The sequence below is a fragment of the Anser brachyrhynchus genome (genome assembly GCF_964034855.1).
Source record: "Anser brachyrhynchus genome assembly, chromosome: 24".
NCBI classification, from domain to species: domain Eukaryota; kingdom Metazoa; phylum Chordata; class Aves; order Anseriformes; family Anatidae; genus Anser; species Anser brachyrhynchus.
Genome location: NC_137717.1, coordinates 7536088 through 7558862, shown reverse-complemented (window position 1 = coordinate 7558862; position 22775 = coordinate 7536088). Strand labels below are relative to the sequence as shown.

At 39.8% G+C, this 22775-nt stretch overlaps 1 protein-coding gene across 2 annotated transcripts in view; it reads left to right on the top strand.

The window, feature by feature from the left end:
• The first annotated feature begins 556 nt into the window (after positions 1–556).
• The window catches only part of KDM1A (lysine demethylase 1A), a 54468-nt gene continuing 32249 nt past the window's right edge, over positions 557–22775 (top strand). Inside the window, exons 1-8 of one of the 2 annotated variants that reach the window (XM_080566775.1) lie at positions 557–905; positions 3636–3801; positions 8850–8909; positions 12402–12535; positions 16691–16769; positions 17620–17712; positions 19730–19836; positions 21734–21815. In XM_080566775.1, coding sequence (XP_080422901.1) covers positions 618–905; positions 3636–3801; positions 8850–8909; positions 12402–12535; positions 16691–16769; positions 17620–17712; positions 19730–19836; positions 21734–21815 — 1009 coding nt within the window. In that variant the 5' untranslated portion in view covers positions 557–617. The remainder of the gene's footprint in view (positions 906–3635; positions 3802–8849; positions 8910–12401; positions 12536–16690; positions 16770–17619; positions 17713–19729; positions 19837–21733; positions 21816–22775) is intronic. The other variant, XM_080566776.1, reaches the window with a different exon arrangement.

The window sequence follows — 22775 nt, the reverse complement described above, 5'->3', positions numbered from 1 at the left end:
TATAGGTGGGGAAATTGTGGAAGAGGTGCATGCAGAGGTAAATTTATGGAATAGGCATAAAAGGGAACCGATAGGCATTGTTTCAGCTTGCTAAAGTAATTGGAGGTTTTTGTGAGACTTGCAGGACAGAGACCCAATAAGAAGCGCTGCAAGGCCAGGGGAGTAACTGGGGATTCCCCTGGAACCTGCCCTAGCCGGGAAGAGTTATCTGTGAATTCAAAGCAACCATCACACCTGTAGTAATGGCAAGGTACTGCCAGTAGCAAGATCAAGATGCAGGTTTGGCTGATCGTGTTGCTGGCAGCCTCCGTCTCAGCTATCTCCTGCCAAGATCGCAGGAGATGCCGGGCTGACAGGAGCTCTGGCACCCCGCTTCCACACCGCCCGCTTCCACACCGCCGCCTTCCCGCGGAGCCGCCCGCCCCTGCGCCACCTCACCCCGCCGCGGAGGCAGCGAGGCTACGTCAGCAGCGGACGCTGTTTGCGCACGCGCGGGCAGCCGCCCGCACCGGAGTCCCGGAGCGCGCGCGCCACGCCCCGGAGGTGGCGTAAGGGGGCGGCGCCGGGGCCCCCCTCGCGGCCTCCTTTGTGCGCGGCGGCGCGGCGCGGCCGGGGCGATGCTGTCCGGGGGAAAGAAGGCCGCGGAGGCGGCGGGGGCTGGCGGCGAGGGCGGGCCCGAGGCGCCGGTGCCTCCGTCCGCTGCCGCGGGAGCTCTGGGCTCCTCCGCCGAGGGCGGCGGCGCGGCGGAGCGCACTCCTCGCAAGAAGGAGCCGCCGCGGGCCTCGCCCCCGGGCGGTCTGTCCGAGCCGCCCGCCGCCGGCGCCGCCCCGGCACCCGGCGCTGAAACCACCGGCATCGCCGAGACCCCCGAGGGTCGCAGGACCAGCCGCCGCAAGCGGGCCAAAGTAGGTGGAGGGGCGGGGCGGGGGTTTGGGGGCTCGTCGCGTGTTGGGCGGTGCTGGTCTGGGGAGGGCCCTGCGAGTGCCCCGCGCTCGGGCTGCGCTTCAGCTTCCCGTAGGTGAGGTTGGAGGCTCGGTGCGGTGTTTGGGTAGGGGTGAGATTCAGCTGCGAAATCTACGCGTCCGAAGCAGCTTCCAGTGATTTAGGCTCGCGCTGTGTAATTTTCATGTTATCCTGAACGTAGGAGAATGTTTCTTCTACGTGAAACTTTTACTTGGAAACGTTGTTGCAGAAGACTTTGAAGAACGTGGGCGTGCCCACAGCTGGTTGTTTTTGATATGGAAGCTGAAGTTACTTCTGAGGGACTGTTGTGCTGCAGCATGGAGTGTCTTGCTTTTCAGAGTGTTTACGTGACGTGGTAGCCAGACTGGTCCTTTGCATGTAGAAACTGTCAAATAAAGTTAAACTGGTACATCCTCGGAGGTAGCATACCTGGATTTTCCTTACTTTCTAGTGCTCTGTTAGCAAGTAAGAATTACTGCATTATTTGTGGTTGTGTTCTGGTGATGCTTCTCTGCATTGACGCTATCCGTTAACTAAGGACATTAATCTCTTGTAGCACGGTATTCCCATAATCACTTCAAGTTAGCACAAGGTGTCACTGTTTTAATCAGTGTAAATGTTTCTGTTGTGAAATCAGTTGAGGAGCTTTTCCATCTTGATTGTTCTCTGAAAGCGGTGGGAGCTCAAGAAAGAAGGGAGGCTTCAGAGGGCTTTGAGGCAGTTAGTTTCTGTTGGTTTCAGGTACCTGTGATGCTGTGTATTTGAAAGAGAGCAGATAATGAGTGTGTTAGTGTTTTACTGAACTTAGGCTTTGCTGTGCACAGGCTTTCCAATGTTGCTTTGAATTGTTCACGTTAATGTCCTTCCTTAATGATCGAACTTTGTAAAAGTGAAAGACTTGTTACTCTTGTGATGAGAAATGCAGCATACATCTCATGGTAGAAGCTGACCTGTAGGCTGTTGTAGGGACACTAGCAGATGCTTTCTGTTTAATTTTCCAGTGGCTGCATATTGTGATAATTACTTTTTTACTTTCCAGTACCCAGGGAAATTTAGTAGCAGTATACAAAACCGTTTTATTTTGAAAAACGGTTCAGAAAAATCATCTGTTTTTAGTTTCTCTTGGGATTTCCATGTTCATTTTAGTTAGAGCAAGCTTTTTTCTGAAACTAGTAACGTTATTTCTTTTTACTGGAGAACAGAACAAAATATATAGCTGATAGAAAAAGGCAAGTGAGGGTTATTTTATCTGTTACCTGAATCTTCACTGTATGTGATCACATATTTCCTTTGCTATTTGCTCCCTTATATTCTCAGAGGATTATCATTTAATTATTTTGGCTCTTAGATTTAAACAAGAAGAAGGCATGGGAGCAGAGAAGGAAGACAGGATTGGAAGGCATGTAGTGGACCTCCTTGTTTGGCTGCAGTGGACTGTGAGATAGGCACAGTCCATCCCACGTGCCTGCAGTTGTAACAACTCTCTTCATCAATGGAAGAGCCATGCAATATGGTGTGGATAGCTCTTAAGCATTGTATTTGTGTTACTGAGTTTTTCCAGGCTGGTAGACAACTTTTTGGTAGCACTTTTGATTTGCATTTTGTTTGAACTCTGCATGTTTAATATCTGCTCTGTGGTAAGATACTCAGTAAGTTCAAACTCATCAGTGATCTTGTTTTGCACTGTATCTTCTCCTTGGCACTCATTTTAGTTCTGTAAGTTATCTCTAGCAAAGCACTTAGACCAAATTTGCAGGTGTGAGTGGTGCTATGGTCATCTCTGATACCCCGTCTGAAGTATGACTCTTGCGTCTTGAAGTCTTAGTTGAGAGGTGGCCAAATCCAATATACAGTTTTCCAGAGACACTGCAAAACTGGAGTGCTGGAGAGAAATGTAGAGGGGCATTTTTCAGAATTTGATTTATGTGGGGGCACTAATGAGAAAAGCTAGAAGGCATTGTAAATTATGGCAGTAAAAGTATTGGAGAACCAGAATAAGAGAGATCAGATGAAATCTGGTTGTGGGTTGTTTTTTTTTTAAAGAGGAAGCAGAACTATAAAGCATTTGGGAGCTAGTCACAGCTTGTTCTGGCAATTAAAAGCTCTTCAACGGAAAATAGGAGAGGTTTTCTGTTGAGCCGCCAGTGTGACCACTCTAGACAAGAGGCAAATGTGACCCTCTGTACCAGGGGAGGTTTTCCAGTAGACAGAATATGTGTGCAAGCTACGTATCTGGGAACATAGCTTCTGTGGGAAGAATTGTGTACAGTTCTTATTAGCTTTGTTTGACAGATAAATTCAAATTATAGATGGGACTCATCCAGTTTTTCATCCTTGAGTTTGACAGGGAGGTGAAGGTAGGGGAGAAAACTACAGAGGTTAAATCATGAAGCAGACTTAACGGATGCATACGGACTTGCCTAGATTTTAGGAAAAACTCTTCCTGTTGGGCAGTCAAGTGCTGAAGACAAGTTCTTTAGTGGAGGTGAAAACGTGGAACTTGTTTAGATGTCGAAGACTTGTATAACATGGTGCCTGAGATAAGACCCTGGACAAGGTAACTTGGGCCTTTTCTTTGAGTCTGTATGCAACAAAATTGCTCACGGTGTTCGTTTTATTATTGGACTTGCAGACATCTTCAGTATGTTTATAGTCTGTTGTGCTTTCTACAGGTGGAGTATAGAGAAATGGATGAAAGTCTTGCAAATCTATCAGAAGATGAGTATTATTCTGAAGAAGAGAGAAATGCTAAAGCTGAGAAAGAGAAAAAGCTGCCACCACCACCTCCACCAGCTCCTGCTGAAGAAGAAAATGAAAGTGAGCCAGAAGAGCCATCCGGTAAGTAAAGAGAGACCTTCTCTTGTAGCCCTATGTATGTGTTTTGTTGCCAGAAATAAAGTGTGGCCACGTGCAGCATGATGAATCCCATGTCTGGTTTTGATTGTTCTATGCTTTTTAGTTTTCTGTCCCCATGTGTGGAAGGAGGGTAAAAATGTGGAAGAGTAGCCTAATGAAGATGGTAATGTGTGTGTGATATAATCCTAAACTAAGCTGAACCTCTCATACTATATTCTTGTAATCCTTATTGACTTGACTATAGAAGCTCATTGACCAGAATAGCTGCTTTGGCACTTACCTGCTGCACCTTCTCAAGTGCAAATGTTAATTTATTTGAGAGAAATGATGTTAGATTTATTAGGTGATTGCTGTTCAGGAGAGCTGATTTAATCCATAGAGATTTTTGTGGCTTTCAATTATGGATCTAATCTTAATTTCTGGCTGGACACTGCTTCAACTTCAGTACCTTCCTCATTGCCTTTGACAGAGTTACAAAGCTTTGCTTTACACTGGAAAGGCTAGTCTTGTTTATGAAGCAGCTATTGGATTTCATGGTATTAGCAGTACCCTATCCATCTGTTACTGCAACCCTATCCTCTGTTGTATTTACAGCTACCACCATTCGGGCTCCAGTTGGTGTATCACAGTAGTGGTCACAAAATCATGTTCTTGCAAAGTTTAGCCGTCAGGTTTCACAGTGTAATGTATGTGCTCATTGGTTTTAGACGGCGGTTGAAATCTAATAGTTGAACTTTTGCTGGTTAATCACCGTTGTGAATAATTGTTGGTCTTCTGTTCTGCTCTTAATGAGCTGCTTTTTATCAGGCAGGTTTGAGCATGTAGACAACGTGACTGATGCCACTTTGGAGATACTTACCAACAGTTTCAAGAAATACATTAAAAGTCACAGTTGTGTTTTGTGTGTTGAAATTGCCCTTGTAATATCTCTTCAGATGTGGATGTTGGCTACTGACTTGATACAGGAACGCTATAGCTCATTTGCTTGACTGAAGTATTTGCAATGATAAAGTTGCTCCCTGCCCCTAGTTGTGGCTAACCTATATGAAAAATGGAATTTTAATAGGTGTAATTAAGCAAGTATCTTAAGTTTATTATTTAACTTAGCCTAGACTTTGGGTTTAATTCATGAGATATAGTATTAAAACACTCTCTGTGTATTTCTCATGTGCCATTTTATACCTAGAAGAAAGATTAATTCAGTTTAAGGCATCGTCAATGCAGGACCGCATCCTTTCTTGTGAAGGAGGAAACACAGGCAGTGATAGACTCATGTTGCTTTGTACATACCACAGTCTGTTAAGCAGTTGTTCTGCAGGCACCATGTTTAGTCACCTATATGAAAATCAATTTTAAATCAGGCCATGTCTAGATGGCTAGAAATTACACAGCTTCAGGTCATTATATCCTGGCTAGAAATCATGAATATATGCGTGTTGGAGTGATGTAGGACCAGCGTATGAAAGAAGACAAATTTTCAGTTGTCATTCCCTAGTTAGTCTTATTTTGTTGTTAAAGGCTTTTGAAGGTGTGCATGTTAGTGCTTTTTTGTCTCTTTGTTTTCTAAAATGCAGGCATCAGAGCATCAGCTCATCTTACGCTGGATGTTCAAGTATGTTGAAACTTGTTATTTAAACATTAGCAAGAAAAGGCATATAGTCTGCTGTGTATTCTCATAGAAACAATGATTATAACTGAGCTTTTCTCTCTGTCACTTCTTTGAAGCAAAACCAGAAGTGTTCGATAAGAAATATTAAATAGGACATTAATGCTAGGGCTGGGTTACATTTTGAAAATTAAGCAAGATACAAAATTTAGCTTGTATATTACTGTTCTTTTATTCTCAGTGCAGGCCGTAATAATTTCATTTGTGTGTATAAAGCCTGCCAAAATACAGGTAACGTTGTAAGGATGTAAAGCTGTTGTGTTTCAGGTTGTTAACTTTTGTGTTCAAAGTGCAAACATAAAAATGTAAATGTTAACAATAGCTGACATTTCATTAGTCTGTACTCATAGGAAGGTCACATTAGAAGCAAAGTTGAGCTTCACCCTTCAGGTCATAGTGAAATGTTGGTCTTACGGGGGTTGGGTTCCATTAATATGTTCAGCTGTGGTGAACTACAGATGTTTTGGTTATGCAGATTGCTGTAGTCTGGATTTGCAAGATTTACTACACATTAAACAGTATTTCATGATTAATAAGTCAATTTACTTAAATATCTCTACTTTTTTATTTGGGAAATATTCTCTGATAGTGTAAAAAAAAAAATCACTTCTGGTGCTGAATGACATTTGAATTCTTGTTTGCCAGTATCCCTTTTGAAACTGAGGTGTTTGCTGCTTTTGTTTTTCTCTCTAAGGATCTTTTTTGTTTGCTTCTACCAAATGGGATTTTCATTTTTGTACCTCCTGAAGTTTTCCTTTACCAGCTCCTGTCTTAAGTTTTGTTAGTATTCTTACTTTCTAGTGATCTTGTTTCTAGTTGCTGTCTTCCAAAGAACTCTGAACCCAAATATGGTTCAGATTATTGTAAAGTGAGTAGTCAGACTTGGTGGTGCTTTGTCTCTGCCTTTTCATCTGCATTGTCCATTTTCCTATTAAGATTTATTACTTGGTTTTAGCCATCCTTTGCTGCTATTCTTTATTTTAACGCAGTGGATGATTGTATGAAGTGGACCAAAATGAAGTAGACTCTTTTCCTGACCTTATTCCAGGTTACCGTTCAGTTCATGGTCCATTATTCTGTTGCCTTGCCTCTTTCAGCAGATTCTGTTCCTGCAAGTCATGTTCAACTGCAATAGTTTGGTGTTAAATGGATTAGTAGTTTGCTTGCTGTTTTGTTCCTTTGCAGGTGGAATATGACTTTCTTACTGGGAAGGAGGGAGAATCTGAGTGCTAGTGTGCCTTGTTTACATGTTTCCCTACTCAGACTGGATAGGGTTTTGAATTGTGTCGAAGCAAGCAGTAATTAGTAATACTTTTTGACTTATTAACAGCTAAACAATTTTTTATGTTAACACAAGAAAATATTGACTTCTTTTTGTAGTGATACTAAGAGCAATTTTGTCCCCTCTACTCACTGTCTGTGATAACAAATGCCACAGGCTGATGTCTGCATCTTTGCAATTCCTTAACTTATGGAAGATGAAAGTGTAACTTTTAGTGTAACGTAATGGCTTATGCTGAAGTGTAAATATGGATGTTTGATTTATTTTATTCTCTTCCAAGACTGGAAGCAGGTCCTGTAATGCTGGAATAAGCTCCCTGCAAAGTAAAGTACTTAAGATGTAAGTGAAGTTAGGAATTTTATCTTGCTGTTGCAGATGCATTAGTCTAGACAAGCCCAATTTGGGACTTCTGAAGCCTGTCAGAATGCAAATATTTGTCACAATCTCTTTTGTGAGTCTGAACTTTCCTGATAGTAGGCTGTTGCGAATAAATTGCTTTTGGTCCTCTACTGTAACTGAGTGAAAATGGCCTCCTTGTTTCAGAGCCATATTAAACAATATGGTAGACAATCCTTTTAAAGCTAATTAAGATTTTAGAAGCCCGGTTCTTGAAATTGTAGTGCCCTAAGGCACTCAGCATACTCAGTAAGTCTGTGGGGATCTTTACAGAATTATACTAAAACTGCTTGAAACCTTGTTTATTATTCTAGTTTTATTTGTAGATGTATAATGTTACAGCATGCTACACGTGCATCTAGATTATCAAAGTATGAGAACATTTGGTTCATTAGCTTAGATGAAATTAAACCGTTTTTATATTAAGTTAGGGTATCCCCTGAGAGCTTTGAATTATATTTGGCAAAATTGTTCACCAAGTCCCTAGCTGTAGAGTAATCGTAACGATTGTGTATTCAGCCTCAGCTTAGACATTGCCTTTGTGTTTGAAGATGGCACTTTGAGTGGTCGTGGTCTAGGAAGTGACCATTTGCTGCCTTGACTTAGAAAACACCCCGCTTGCTGACTGTTAAAGCACTTGGTTTGAAGTAGCCTTAATACAGGTGTAGATGGGTGAACAGTGCTCAGTGGTCTTGGTAGTGTTCCATGGCTTTCTGTTCTCTGGAGGCGATGATTTTAGACCAATATTTGGTTGTAGAAATGAGTATCGCTTTTGCGCTAACCTGGGAGCTAGCTGCTTCTGTGAAGATTAGCAGCATGAAGAAGGCTATGTATATTAGCTTTGTTTCTGTAGACATCACAGCTGTACTTATCTCTGTTTAGAAATACTCTGTTCTAACTTGTGTTGGAGTCCTATCAAGGCTGCTGTTTAGGACTTACAGTTAGGCTAAGGTAATTTAGAGATTTGTTCAAATCTTTCAGATGAGTGCTTCGCCTTTCCTTGTGTTTCCAGCTCTGGATACATTGAAAGGCTGATGTCTTTCAGTGGTGGGTATTGATTACATTAGTGATCTGTGGATCAGTAGTATTGACATATACTTGACTTTAGAGGTTGTGTTTGTTAGAGTATTGCTGGTGTACTGAGGGCTTTGAAGCCAAGATTCTGAACCTTTCATATAAAGTCCCTTCATCAACCTTCAAGGAGAGGTTTCGTAGCAAGAAAGGAAGAGGCTCTCTTGAAAGTAAGAGACTTTTCAGAATGGTTCAAACTATCCCCTTGCATATGGGGAGATGCAGAAGTCTCAAGGGAAAGGCTATCAAATTCTTATGGTTCTTATGGTATCCATCTACCCAGTCTTGGCAGTAAGAAATGTAATCTTGTTATTCAAATCCTAGCCATTAATGAAGTTGATCCTAAGTATTTGGCCCCTAGGAATGCTACATATTGTGTACTCTTTTTATTTCCCAAACAAGTCTGATGTGAAGGATCCAGTAACACGGATAACATCTTAGAAGACCACAGAGTTCGGTGCCCTGGACCTAGGTTCATGAAGATGGGATTCTCAGAAAATGGGTTTAGTTAGTTGGTGAAATTTAATACCTAAAACGCCAACTGCCGGGCCTTTATGTCCAGTATGGTTTAACTTATGGAGTAAGGTCCCTGAGTTCTCCTCTTTCCTTCCACAGGGCAAGCAGGAGGACTTCAAGACGACAATTCTGGAGGGTATGGAGACGGCCAAGCATCAGGTGAGGGTGGCGTTTGATGCTTGCCACTTAGGAGCAAGAGCCGCCAAGCTAGGGAGTGATGCTTGCAAGTGCGCATGGGTGTGGGTGTCCAAAACTTAGCAAGAGATGCAGGAGTTGTTTACTCACCTGTTCAAAAAAAAAAAAAAACCAACAGTGAGGGGTATTTTTCAAAAAACAGTTGAGGTCTGTAGTGACTACAGATAAGGACACTGACCTATGTTGAAATGTCTCAGGCCGATCTCTCATCCCTCCTTTCCTCTCCATGTTCAGAGGAGTCCAGACATGCAAAAAGATAAGTCTTATCTAGACAGTTTTTAACAGAATATCGTGGAAAAGCCCTGGGCTTCAGCACAGTAGTCCTTTTTTTTTTTTGAATTTGCTGAAGAAACATAGTGAGCAGTACCTTTCTTTCCCTCTTTTTTTTTTTAAGGGATTGAGTTTGATATGTATCCCGGTGGTTAGCCCAGGAGATCTATCTGTTGGGGAGGTCAGTAGTCTGCTTTTCAGTGGACTGGGTGGCGAATTGTGTTCAACATTTGATCTAAGTACTGATGTCAGCAGCATGCACTTGCTGTTTAATTGATATCCTTACTCTTAAGTACTTAGATTGCTGCTGAAACTCATCCTCCAACTCTGCCACTTTCACTCTCACATGAGGAATGAGGACTAGGGTTTTAAGCAGAGGAGTTGAAGGCTCCAGAACCTTTTCTGTACCTTCAAGATGCTCTTTTTGAAGCAAATGCAAATTGAGAAAATTCATCTGTGTGCATCCTTGCTGTTTATGTAAAGGAATCTATATTTTGGTTCTTATTCATACAGAATCACTCACACAGAATTTCTGAATATTACAGATTGTGGACTTGAGGATGCGTTGCCTATTTCATTTTTAGGCAGGCATTCACTTCTTGGAAATTCTGCATAATATGCATTACATACATTCTTTGAGGGTTCGCTTTAGCAATTGACTGATTCATTAGCCAAATAACTGTCCTTTGGAGTGTTTTTCATCTGCAGATGTTTCAGTAAGTCTTTAAATGAGCAGTAGCCCTCAGGATTTCTTCTGCGGGGGAAAAAGAGTATCAAAATTTCAGTACGCTGGTTGCTGATACGGAATGTCAGGAAGTGGCAAGTGTGTGTGTGAATGTGTGCAGAAGAGTTGATAAATGAGTCTAGGCAGAGCCATTCCTATGCTCTTTAATAAGTTGCCTGCCCCGAGGAAAGCATATGCAATTCTGAACTTGTACTCCTTTTGCCATGTTGCTTTTGTGAAATGCAAAATAATAAGGTGGGGGGCAGGGCAGGGGGACGATTTTATCTGTGTGAAAGTCATTTAACTTTGAGATGTGTAGTTACAAAAGTAAATTCAAGGACATTTAGTTTTTAACATCTGGTGGTTGGATCAAATAAAGTGGTCTCTTTGCTCATAATACATAGGCTTTTCCTAAATTCTGATGTCAAATCCTGTTTTGTTTTTTTTTGTCTAAACTCTAAATACCAGCACTCATCTTGAGCTGTTACTAAGATTTTTAGTTTTACAGTTTGGGTGTAGTCATAAAAGGTGTGAATTTAAAACAAACAAAAATGGCAATGGAACCAGAGTTCTCTGCTAGTTGGTCACTGCATGGCAGTTGATACTTTTTAAAAAGTATCTTGAGAATGCCCATTCATTTTAGCGTAAGCTTGTAGAGTGAGTCAGGTAGTTAGGCATTTTCAATCTTCCTTTAATTGGCCATTCTATAAAAAGTGTGCTGCTGAGCTTTTTGCTAACAATTCATGATCAATTCATGATGCCTTAACATCTGTTACATTAAAAAAGTATCAGAGAATGGTAAACTTTGGCTTGCTTTACATGTAATGTTATAGAGATAATGGTTCAGCATATACATTCATATGTAGGTGTTTGCGCATTTGGTACAATGTTAGAGTGAAGGACAGATAAAGGGATGAGGATTGTTTGTTACTGGAGAAGCTGAAGCTAGCACTGCTATGCAGTTCTCTTCCATAGCTGAATATTACTGTCCAGAAGCATTACTGGTGTGTCATCATTTCCTATTATTAATTTCAATTTACTTTCTTGCAGGGCTTTATAGCCTATGTTTTTAATTTCCTCTTGTCAAATTCCTGTAAATAATTATAGACAGTTTTCTTTGCCTTGGGCCATCACACAGCTAGTTCTTCTAATCTTTGCTTGTGAGTAAATTTTGTTACCTTCACGAACATTTTCTTGCTTACTTTTTTTCTTCACCTTTGGGAAGTAAAAATGCTAATGGTGTGTATGGTTGCACCAGAACCAAAGGAAGAGAATTGCTGCATTTCCTCAGTACAGTGGCATGGGCATCTCTGCACTTCAGACTTTAAAACAGGTCTCTTGGTTAGTGGAATACACACTGTGAGCTTATATATTCTGTGATACTACAATTCTCAACAATTCCAGTTTCAGCAAATGATCTTAACCTTGCTGCATTACTTGTGTTCTTTTCCCCCTCGGGATGTATTGGCTTATATCTTTCAAGACCTCTCTTCTGTCTGTCTTGATCTTAAGTCACTTCCTTGGACATCTGAGACTTACATAGTTCTTGCTGTATTTGACATCTCAGTATTTTGTTTTGCTCGCTGTGCCTGCAAGATTCACTCTCTGTGCTCCATTTGTGCTGTAGCACTTTATGCAACTGTAGTGCTTTATGCCTTGGTTTGTTGCTTTATATAACATTCTAATGAGATTGGAGCATGTAAGGTACATAACTGCATTATTAGTTCACAGCCAGTGGTTTTGTTTGAATTATGAGGCGTACAGGTGCCTTTATGAACGAAGTCTTTTCACATAAAATGTCTACTCTGTTTAACATTATTTTACACGTGGAGCCTTTAACATGAAAAGGTAGAAATCTGTTGTTGTTTGCAGATAGTACTTGAGGATGGGAGGGGTTCTAGGAATAGCACAAGTAGGATTGTATTTCATTGCAGTGCATGTTGTGCATATATATAAAAATGCAAAAGAAGAACCTAAGATGGATTCCTCTAGCTTGAGGAGAAGATCGGTGCAAATGAAACCCTTGGAAAGCAGGTGAGAAGGGCTGTTGTGCTTGTATCTTGTAGGTCTTTTGGTTTTGAATGGGCTCCAAAATGTTTTTCATACTCTGACAGAAACTAGAAACTACACAAATGAAGGACAGCATCTAAAACAGCTATGATTTATTGATATTTTGCTGTCTTTGCGTTCTGCTGTCCCCTTTTATTTTTCAGGTTGTTTTTGCCATAGTATAGCTTTTTCATTAATCCTAGATGATATCGGTAATTCAAAGAACTGTTGATATGGGAAGCAGCATGTCCTACAGAAACAAATAAAAGGACTAAGTGAAAGCATGTCATGAAATCAGCCACCATGTCACCTCATGGCTGTTATAGATACATTAGCTAGGAAAGGTAGGGTAAAAAATATTCATGTAGCAGTTCCTTTGCAGTGCTTGTAGACAACTTGTCTTTTTATTGTAGGTGTGGAGGGCGCAGCTTTCCAGAGTAGACTTCCACATGACCGTATGACATCTCAAGAAGCTGCCTGCTTCCCTGATATAATCAGTGGGCCACAGCAGACACAGAAGGTGTTTCTGTACATCAGGAACCGCACCGTAAGTGTATTGTAAAAGTATTGATGATAAAGGTATAGGGCATTTGTGTAGCAGTGTACCTTGCAAAGAGTTTTTGGCAGTTACCGTGTCTAATAATTAGATGTTTGCGTTTGTGGTGGTGGCGTTTCATTTCTGGCATCCTGTCATGCTCTAAGTTGCTAAAGAAGGTATTACCCAGTTCTCGATTAAGGCAGTGCTCTGAAACAGTGTAAATAATCTATAGTGTATTTGCAATATCCAAAACATGGTCATAATGACATCAAAACTATGTGATTGAGCTCATACAGCTTTTAAAAAGCAAACAAATAGAAAACTGGTATGAATGCTCTATTTTTGGTCTCAGCTTAAAGTTTCAGTAGAATAGTTATATTATTGCTTAGAATACGGCAAAAAAAAACATCTCAGCTTTTACTTACTTTTTTTTACTTAGAATTCTGTTGCTGTACTCAGACATCAAGTCAGTCGTGTTGCTTATTTTCAGAACATAATAGTTACTTTTCAACTTGGATTTCATAAGAGTTGTCTCTATTGAACAAATGAAAGTCTGCTTCTGAATGTTTGTAGAATCTCTGCTCGATATAAAACTTCCATGCTACCTAAAAACACAGAAGGAAGATGCAATGTTAACATAATTAGTTGGAAAGTTTATTCAAGCATGCCTGAAGTTTAAACCTTAATAAAACTTAAACAGTACTACTGTCTTTGAGGGTGATTCTTTTAAATTGTGACAGTGTTTTTAGATTCCTCAGTATGCAAACAAGATTCAGCACTTTCCCCTGTACTTAAAAAAAGTGTTTTAGAAAACACCGTGTTAGAAAAATCAATAGTAGGAAAGCAAAAAAGGTACCATATTTGAGAAAACAACTTATAAACCATTTAATAAAGCCTCATGCTGAAAATCTTTGGGAAAGCAGCCTTTCTTGACCATAAGACAATGGAATTTTTGTCTGTCTTCCCATCCTTTTTTTCCACAGATTTGAGATTGCCAAGGGGCATCACAATCTATTAATGACAGTAGCACCCAATGCTTGAAGAATTATTCAGTTGAAATTTAGGCATTTTGGACATCTTCATGCGCAGAGTGTGACTTATGACTTTCCAGTGAAAGTTCTCTCTAATTAACCGAAGTTGTAACTTTTGGGAGGGGAGTCATGAGACGTGTTTGTGAAGACCACTTAAGAAGCAGTCTCATCGAAATTCTAGTAGCATAAAAACAGACCAAAGGAAGCCAAAAATTTGAATAACAGTTTGCACAATGTGTACAATGATAAATCCCTTTACAAACACATCAGAAACAGAAGTCTTCCACTGACACTAAGAAATTACTAGGATTTAAAGGAATGCTTGGAAGGCGAATTTGCAGGGCTGCATTAGCAAAAATGTATCATTGATCTTCTGGCCTTAATTGCTATGGAGGAGCTTAGAGAAGTTCCTAGGCAGGAATCCCTTTCTTGATTGAACTTGAGTGGATCTTCTCCAGTCAGGCTAGCAGAGGTCGTAGAATAGCAGACCAAGTGAGTGGTAGTATAAACCCAGTGCCCAGCAGAGCTCTGGAAGAGCTATGAACTGCAGCGTGCATCCTCTTGCTTATAGCTGGCACGGTACCAAGGAATTTGAAAATATTGACAAGGTCATGAACACTCAGTTCCAAGGAGTTAGACTAGTGAGTCTGATATTTCCAATGGTAACAAATGTAGAATCGAGTGAATGACCTGGTTAGTGAAAACATAGTTTGGAATGCCAATGGTAGGCCTTATAAAGGAAGGTCATACTTTTATAATCCACCTGAGTTCTTTGAAGGATTCTATAAGAAAGTGGGCAGAGGAGATCCAGTTCATGTGATCTTCTATATCCCCTGGAGCACCCCTCCCCCCATGCTGTGAAATCCCATGCTAAATTACTGTTGGTTGAAACAGATCATGCCTTTAGAAATCTTTTAGGGCTTGCACTGGTCAGTGTGTTTATAAAGGTTTAGTTTTAAAAATCAGAACTTTTAAAAGAGATGGTCATTTGTCGCACATACCAAGTTATTTTAGGTCGTAAAATTAGGATCAGCTGCAAAAAAGTGCTAAAGTCTCTTATGTGTAACTGGATGATAATGTAACAGTTGAAATCAATTTTAAATGAAAGTAAAGTTACATGGATAGGGGAAAGTAATTGTATGTATACATAGAGATTTACATCTATAAATATGGATTATGGTCTTTGAACTCTTCCAGTTGAGAATGAAATCTTAGAATTCTGGTATGTAGTACTATGAAATAGATCCATGATCAAAAAGAACATCATTAAATTACTTGGGAATAAGTAGAAGTTATATGCTGAAGATAAAATTTACCACAGTTGGCCTCCCAAATTATATGGAAACTTTCCTCTTCATTATGCTTGTATAATCTCCGTTTTGTGTTATCTGTGAGGAGCTGAGAAGTTCACTAGTGTAATTGTAGAGAAATACCCGAAGAAGTAATTTTGGAATGTAAAAAGGTGTGGATATGCTGTGTATGACCTAGGGTTACATGCTGAACAGCTAAATATGCTTTCAGTGTCATGGAGTAGTTCTTGGGGAAAACAATTGTGACTAATTTTATTACTCTTTCTAGCATGAAATGACGTTTATTTTGCACTAGCAGCTCTAATTCTATTTCTGCTTCATTTTGAAGTGTAACTGTCATCTAAACTTCAGTAGTGTCCTTAAGAGTATGTTTTAACTTTTGATTAGCCCTGAAGCAGTCTGGCAGTTGGACTCAACGATCTTCATTAGGTCCCTTCCAAATGAACTGTTCTATTCTGTTCCCTGTATGTACATGGTCAATATATTCCATGGTATTGTCTTATTTTGGTGAAGATGGATTGGATGATTAAAGGTCTGAGATAAATAGACTTAATTAGATGGCAGTTACTTCTGTAGCTTTTACAAAAATGTGAAATTAGATGCTGCAAAGTCAGATGCTGGCTGATGTTGCTAGCCCAATTAAAATATCACACAAAATACTGGACATGCAAGTGGAAAGAATCACGGAATCATAGAACAGTTTTGGTTGGAAGGGACCTCAAAGATCATTGGGCATGGACACCTTTCACTAGACCAGGTTGATCAAAGCCCCATCCAGCCTGGCCTTGAACGCTTCCAGGGATGGGAGCATCCACAGCTTCTCTGGGCAACCCGTTCCAGTGCCCCACCACCCTCATAGTGAAGAATTTCTTCTTGATATCTAATCTAAACTTACCCTGTTTTTGTTTAAAGCCATTATGCCTTGTCCTATCACTGCACTCCCTGACAAAGAGTCGTCCCTCCCCAGTTTTCCTGCAGCCCTGTTTAGGGAAGGCTGCTGTAAGGTCTCCCCAGAACTTTATCTTCTCCAGACTGAACAACCCCAACTCCCTCAGCCTGTCTTCACGTGAGAGGTGCTCCAGCCCTCTGATCATCTATGTGGTCCTCCTATGGACTCATTCTAATAGCTCCATGTCCTTCTTGTGTTGGGAGCCCCAGAGCTGAATGCAGTACTCCAAGTGGGGTCTCATGAGAGCAGAGGGGAAGAATCCCCTCCCTCGCCCTGCTGGTCACGCTTCTTTTGTTGCAGCCCAGGATACGGTTGGCTTTCTGGGCTGCAAGCACACATGTCTGGCTCATGTTGAGCTTCTTTGTCCACCAACACTCCCAGGTCCTTTTCATCAGGACTGCTCTCAATTTATTTTCTGCTCAGCCTATTCTGTACCACAACCTGTTCGTGGTTGAGGTTGCCCTTATGCAGATGCAGGACCTTGCACTTGGCCTTGTTGAACTTTGAGGTTTGCACAGGCCTATGTCTTAAGCCTGTCAATGTCCATAGAAGAAGGCTCTATGAAGCATTCTGGCTCTTATATCTTGGAGCTTTTTTTCTTTTGGTATATGTTTTCTTTTACATGTGATTAGGAGATTACTAACTTGACGTATTTACACCTGTTTAAAATGGTGTAGGTAAGTAAAATGAGTTGTATTGTACATTAAAGAGCACTGGAAGGCAAAGTTCCTTGTAATTGGTGCATGTTGGATAGCATTACAGAAGGTGTGACGTGTTACAGCATTTCATCTCTTGTCAGTGTTTGGTTACAAATGTGTACATGGAAAACACTTATTTTGTTGCTTAATAATGTGTCTTACTATTTGTTTAACAGCTTCAGCTCTGGTTGGATAACCCGAAGATTCAGTTGACATTTGAGGCAACTATCCAACAACTAGAAGCACCTTATAATAGTAAGTCAAGTTTTTCACTGACAGAACTATACTTTATATATCATTTCAGTTTTTCAGATTTGGGAAAAAGCAGCTCAAAGTCAAGAGAGGACTTCAGATAGGTCCTTTTCTTTGGGTGGAATGAACGCTTGGGGAGCGTTTGGCAACAAAATGAAATACTGCAATGTGCTAATGTTTCAAAGTTTGTTCTTTAGTAAAGAAAAATATCCATAGCAGAATTCACAAAAGCTGATAAGAGATGGGTCGTTACAGAAGCTTCTTGCAAGTAAATTCACATGCAGCTTTTGAATTTTGTTACAACTTAATGGTGGTTTGATGTTGTGAGAGTTTCTTGTTTGTAAGCTTTCTGGATGACATCCAGAAGTTGCATCAGTCTTGAACAGTGTGACCACAAGCGAAGACAATACAAGAGCAAGGAGTTACAGCTTGCAAATATAGGACCTCCACCCGTTCTCAAAAAAGACTGATAAACTGGAAAAGAATGGAGGGGAGCTATAAAAAAAAAAAAGTAATTAAAAGAAAGTAATGCTGAAATGAAAGCACATACGCTGTCAAGTATTGCAAAATAGTGAATTATCAGCATTACTAAAAAGAATTCAGTGCTGCCTGTTTTCCAGACAATACTCAAAACTACAGTATAGCATGGAAAACAATTTGTGGTTTCTAGAAAACTTTTACCTCTGTCTTCTGTCAGGAATATGGATTCTTCAGTAGAGCATCGGGGGTGCAGAAATGGATGTGTTCAGTGTGATTTTGCTGGGTTGCTGCTGTGACGTACTTGGTTGTGAATGTTTTTAATAGTTATGTGCTGCTGAGTATAGAGTAATTTTAAAATGTTACAATTTTTTAGGTGATACGGTGCTAGTTCACAGAGTACACAGCTATCTGGAGCGGCATGGACTAATCAACTTTGGTATCTACAAAAGAGTGAAGCCCCTTCCAAGTAAGGAACTTGAAAACTGTGTCTAGATGGAGTTTTGCTTGTATTATTCTGGGATCTGATAGGACAAATTTTGGAGCACCTTTTAGTCTATTTTTAGGATTGTGGTGCTGTGACAGCAATTAAGGCTTACAAGACATCTAGCTAGATCTTCATTGTCTAGATCTTCACTGGAACAGGCTGCCCAGGGGGGTTGTGGAGTCTCCTTCTCTGGAGACGTTCAAAATCCGCTTGGATGCGTTCCTGTGTGACTTGATCTAGGTGTTCCTGCTCCAGCAGCGGGATTGAACTAGATGATCTTTCAAGGTCCCTTCCAGTCCCTAATGTTCCGTGTTTCTGTGATGTTCATGGTTTTCACTCTGGCATGGAGAAGCCATGTGTTGTTAAGTTGATAACTTTTAAGAGGGAAAAATCTTAGCAAACCTCCTGTAGTTAATTCTGTGGCTGTTTAACTGTCTAATGAGTTATCCTATTCTGCCTAGTGAGTTACCCTATTCCCTCATTGGAAGAACTAGGTAGAAATACCATATTGTACTTAATTCTCTTATTTGTAAAATTCAAGCATCATATAAGCAATTTCTGAACTTGGCTGTCCTTAGACGCAGTGAAAAGGTAGCTGATGAAAAATGCTTACTGTGCACAAACAGTTACTGTAATATTGGAACAGACTGTAAGAACTTCGGCATTACTTAGACACACCAAAACTTGGCATTCCTATTCAGGTGTCGTGTTTCAGCACCTGAGGTTTGAACTGGACCTGTTGGTCTCTGCAATACACATTAAACCTGCTCTTCTATGTTATCTGCACATGTGGTATAAAGCACAGTTCATTCTTGATACTCCATATTGTCTGTACAGTTGGTGTTTTTCTAATCAGTTACCGTATAATGGCAGTTTTTTGGTAATATTAAAAAAAAAAATCTAGTTTCATAGGCGAATTGTTTTCTTTGGAAACTTTGGAAAATTGGTTTAACTTAAGCTGGCCTCTTTATAAGGAAAGAGGGTAGTTAAAGCTTGTAATGTAGCGACTTTGTCAGCTCACTGTTACCTGCCTTGGAGGTAAGCTCCTCCAAAAAAGCTAGGGGGGAGCTTTGGATATTCTTTGCACAACAGAACCCCGACTTCATGAGGAACGAAATGCAGTAACTCCCAGCTAGCATAGTCAGCATGGGTCTTTCAGAGCTGTTAGTTTAGGTCACAGTGGTCTTGCTTGGCCTAAGCATATTCCTGTAGGGCCGTCTTTACCCCAGGTCTGATATGTTTGCTCTGTTCTATTGATGACAGATATCTAATAAATTAGCCTCATTTATTTATTTTTTTTTGTTTTCAATTTCTACTTCTTTATAAAGCACTCGCTGCATATAGAGTTTGAAGAAAGGTGAAGGGTAGTTGATAGGTGCAAAATGAATGACTGATGGAGAATGACCATGAAGTAAACTTAACCTGCATTAAAAGGAATTTAGATGTTAACAGTAGCTAATGTCTAACATTAACTAGACTAACAGTTATGTGAAGTTTTACTCATTCAATGATAACTAACTTGAAATAAGCAGAAAATTCACAAGACTTACTGTGCTCAAGTGTTCCTGTAGGATAAGAGATGCTGATGAAAATCTTTATCCAGCTCCAAAGCTTTCCAGGTTTTGTTCTTCTGGGTCAGGAGTAAATAAAGCTGTGATACTTTGTACCACAGAAATTAGTAAGAATCAGATTCTTCAAATAGTTTTTTTCCTTCTGTTTTCTTTCTCATCATAGATGCGCTACTGACCAATTTCTCTTGTACTTGTCTAATGAAACAGGTACAAGAACATTTTTGAAGTATTTTACTGTTACCATATTAATTACGTATTTACCTCGATTTTATTTCTGTGGCTAATCGGTTTGTTAAAAAGCTTTACTGCCTGAATTGCCAATGAGAAGAAAGCTGCTGTTCATTCCTGATGTCTCTTAGACACAACTTGAACTTCACTGCTTACACTGCACATATATAGCCTATGACTTATTTTTTTCCATTCTTTAGCCAAGAAGACCGGAAAGGTGATCATTATTGGTTCTGGAGTCTCGGGATTGGCAGCAGCTCGCCAGTTGCAGAGTTTTGGGATGGATGTCACAGTTCTGGAAGCCAGGGTATAAATATCTGTGCTATTTTACTTTTATAATGAAATTTAAGCAGTAACTGCATTTGGCGCTACCATAAGACTAAGTATTCCAGCAGCATGGCCAAAGATGGGTAAACTCATTTCTTGCAGCCAGGTGGAAGGTATGGGAGTACTAAACTTGTCTCACTAGAGAACAAGTATATATGTTCTCATTAGGAGTTGACTAATGCTTTGTCAGGAAAGAACTGTATAGTCAGGTGCTAGCGCCATATGCTTACCATCAGTAATATCTGGAATCTTCTTCCTTTGGTGATTATGAACTGATTTTTTTTCATTGGGAAGTAGAATACAAGTCTGTATTTCAAGAACTTGCCCATGAAATACAATCATTTTTTGGAATTGCATTATGTAGTTAGGTGGGATTATTTATTGCACTGTTCAATTAATCATTCATTCATTCTTTCCTTGTTTATTACTGCGTGCTTAACGTAAGTTGTGAAATTGTATAGAGCTAGATTTGCCTGATGTATGAACTGGCTGATTATTCTTCCAGTAATAACATTTTTTATAACTAGCTCTAAGTCGAATCTCGTTGACTTTAATTTTTTTCATATCTAATCAACTAGAAACAGTTTAATACTAATTTTAAATAATTGAAACCATAGACTAATTACTTTGGAATTTATCTTAGTTTACTTCCTGACTTCATTTTGTTAATATGTTTGCTTGGGACACTTCTAGCACAGATTGTGTGAAGTTGTTTCTATTGGAGTAATGTGTCAGACTTTCCTTTGTTTTGCTAGCTACTGCTCTTATTCATAGGTAGCAAGAGCTGCAGGCTATGTGCTTCCCAGGTTGCATAACACTAGAGCAAAGGAGAACACGATAATCTAGTTGTTTAGGTCTCTCCTGCACACCTGAATGCATCGTGGTTTTGTTTTTTCTTTCTTAAGATGGATGATAGGAATGCATGCTGTAATTTGGGTTTTGTTTTGTGCATCTGATGACGTTTTTTTATGACCAGTACATAAATTTGGCAGAAGGATATTTTAGAGAAACTCAAAATGTTTGAGTTATTTTTGCTCTTTTTTTAAGGCTGTTTGGTGTTTTCATGCATTATGATTTCAATGATTTGAGGGTAACTTCGTTGTGTCCACTCATTTTCTGTAACTTTCAGACTACCAGTAATGTTTACATGCTTCTGAATTTCTGATTTTATTACAAAAAATCAGAATTTACAGTATCATATGAATTAGTAGCTGTATGGGATATTTGCTCCTAGTTGATTTTTGTCAGATAACATCCTACAAGCTGGACTGAGCATAGGAAAAGAAGGCCTTTTGCTTTTTCTTTCTAAGTTTACTATGGTAGGAACAGAAGTGTCATTCTTTAGTCAATGTGCCAAGAATAAAACCCTTCTTTTTCCCCCGTTTCTAAAATGGTCTGTTGGTTTGTAGTTGTTGTCTTGATTTATAGATGGCTCTTCGGCAGAAAATAAATATGGAAAATTGTCAGATGGTGTTCCTAACCCTTAAATTTAGTTGTGGGGCACACTTGAATCATTTCTAGGGTAGCTATTGGGATTTGTGGTAGGGAGTGGAGGGAGACACTGTAGTACATAACTTAATCTATCCATTGGCTGGCAATGAAGGATTTTTCTTAGAATCACAGGAAGTCTAGCTGTACGAGTCAGTGTAGACTTCTCTTAACTTTCTTAATGCAACTTCAGCATTTTATCCGTTAACTCAGGCAAATTAATTGAGGTCAAGTATTCATTTGCAGAGCTTCTTTTAAAAAAAATAATCTGTTTATTGAACCTTTCGCTGTGAGCATGTTTAGTGCATGTTTTGTAGAAGCTTGTGATGACTTAAGATGAATTTGCTAAATGTGTTACCAGGGTTTTAAAATATTGTGCTTTTTTAAAGGATCGAGTAGGAGGAAGAGTTGCTACCTTTCGCAAAGGGAACTATGTAGCTGATCTGGGAGCAATGGTGGTAACAGGACTTGGTGAGTTTTTCAAAGTAACCAGGGGGGTGCAGCAGAAATCTGCAGGTCAAGATGCTACAAATCTGAAGTCTTATGCTGTTTCAATTCCTAGCCAACATAATCGTTTCTTAATGCCAGAACTAGATGTTCTTGTTTGACCTCTTTGGCAGTTAGCATTTTTCATCAGTGATTTTTCGTAATAAATGTGAGCTCACGCCAGAAGTTGGGATTTTTATTTGGTGGCCTAGGTTTGATTGGTCACTGAAGTTGTGCAGGTGCTTGTTACATCATTAAACTGTTGTAAAAGCATTTTATTTGGATTGCTTGTGCTTAGTGGAATTCTTTCCTCTTTCCTTGGCTTGCTATCCTTTTGTGTGTCTGTTCCTTTGCCTAGTTCCTATAAGATGGTATCTCCACTGGGTACACTGCACTTAATGGGCAAGTATTTCTAAAGCTGCTGTACTCAGCTGCCACTGGCCTCTGAGCTGAGGTCCAAGGACTGAACCGCTAGGTAACCTATCTGTTTTGTAGTTAAGTCTGTATTAGATTGCATACAGAAACTTTTTCCAGAGTATTGAATTTGCACACTCATGGTAAAACAGATTTAAGGTTTCCTGGTGAAAGACTAATATTTTTATATTTAATTAATCATGAGTGTTTCCTTCCCAAAAGAATCTATCCTTAGTCCTGAACTTGAATCATATCTTGCTGTACTGAAGGAGATAGCAGATAGTTTGAAGGGCATCCTTCATGTTCCTGAATCTGGAAAGGAGGGATGACTACTGAAAAAGTTAAAATTCAGGAAGGTGAAAGACTGAAGTTGTGGGATATTTTCTGTTTTTGTTAGTTTTCTTTAGCAAGTAAACTGTGGGAAAATGATTTTTTTTTTTTTTTTAGTTCACCAAGTACCTTCTAGGTCATTGAATTTGAAACACTTGAACTTACTGAACCTACTACAAAACATTGTTTTGCTTGTCTGGT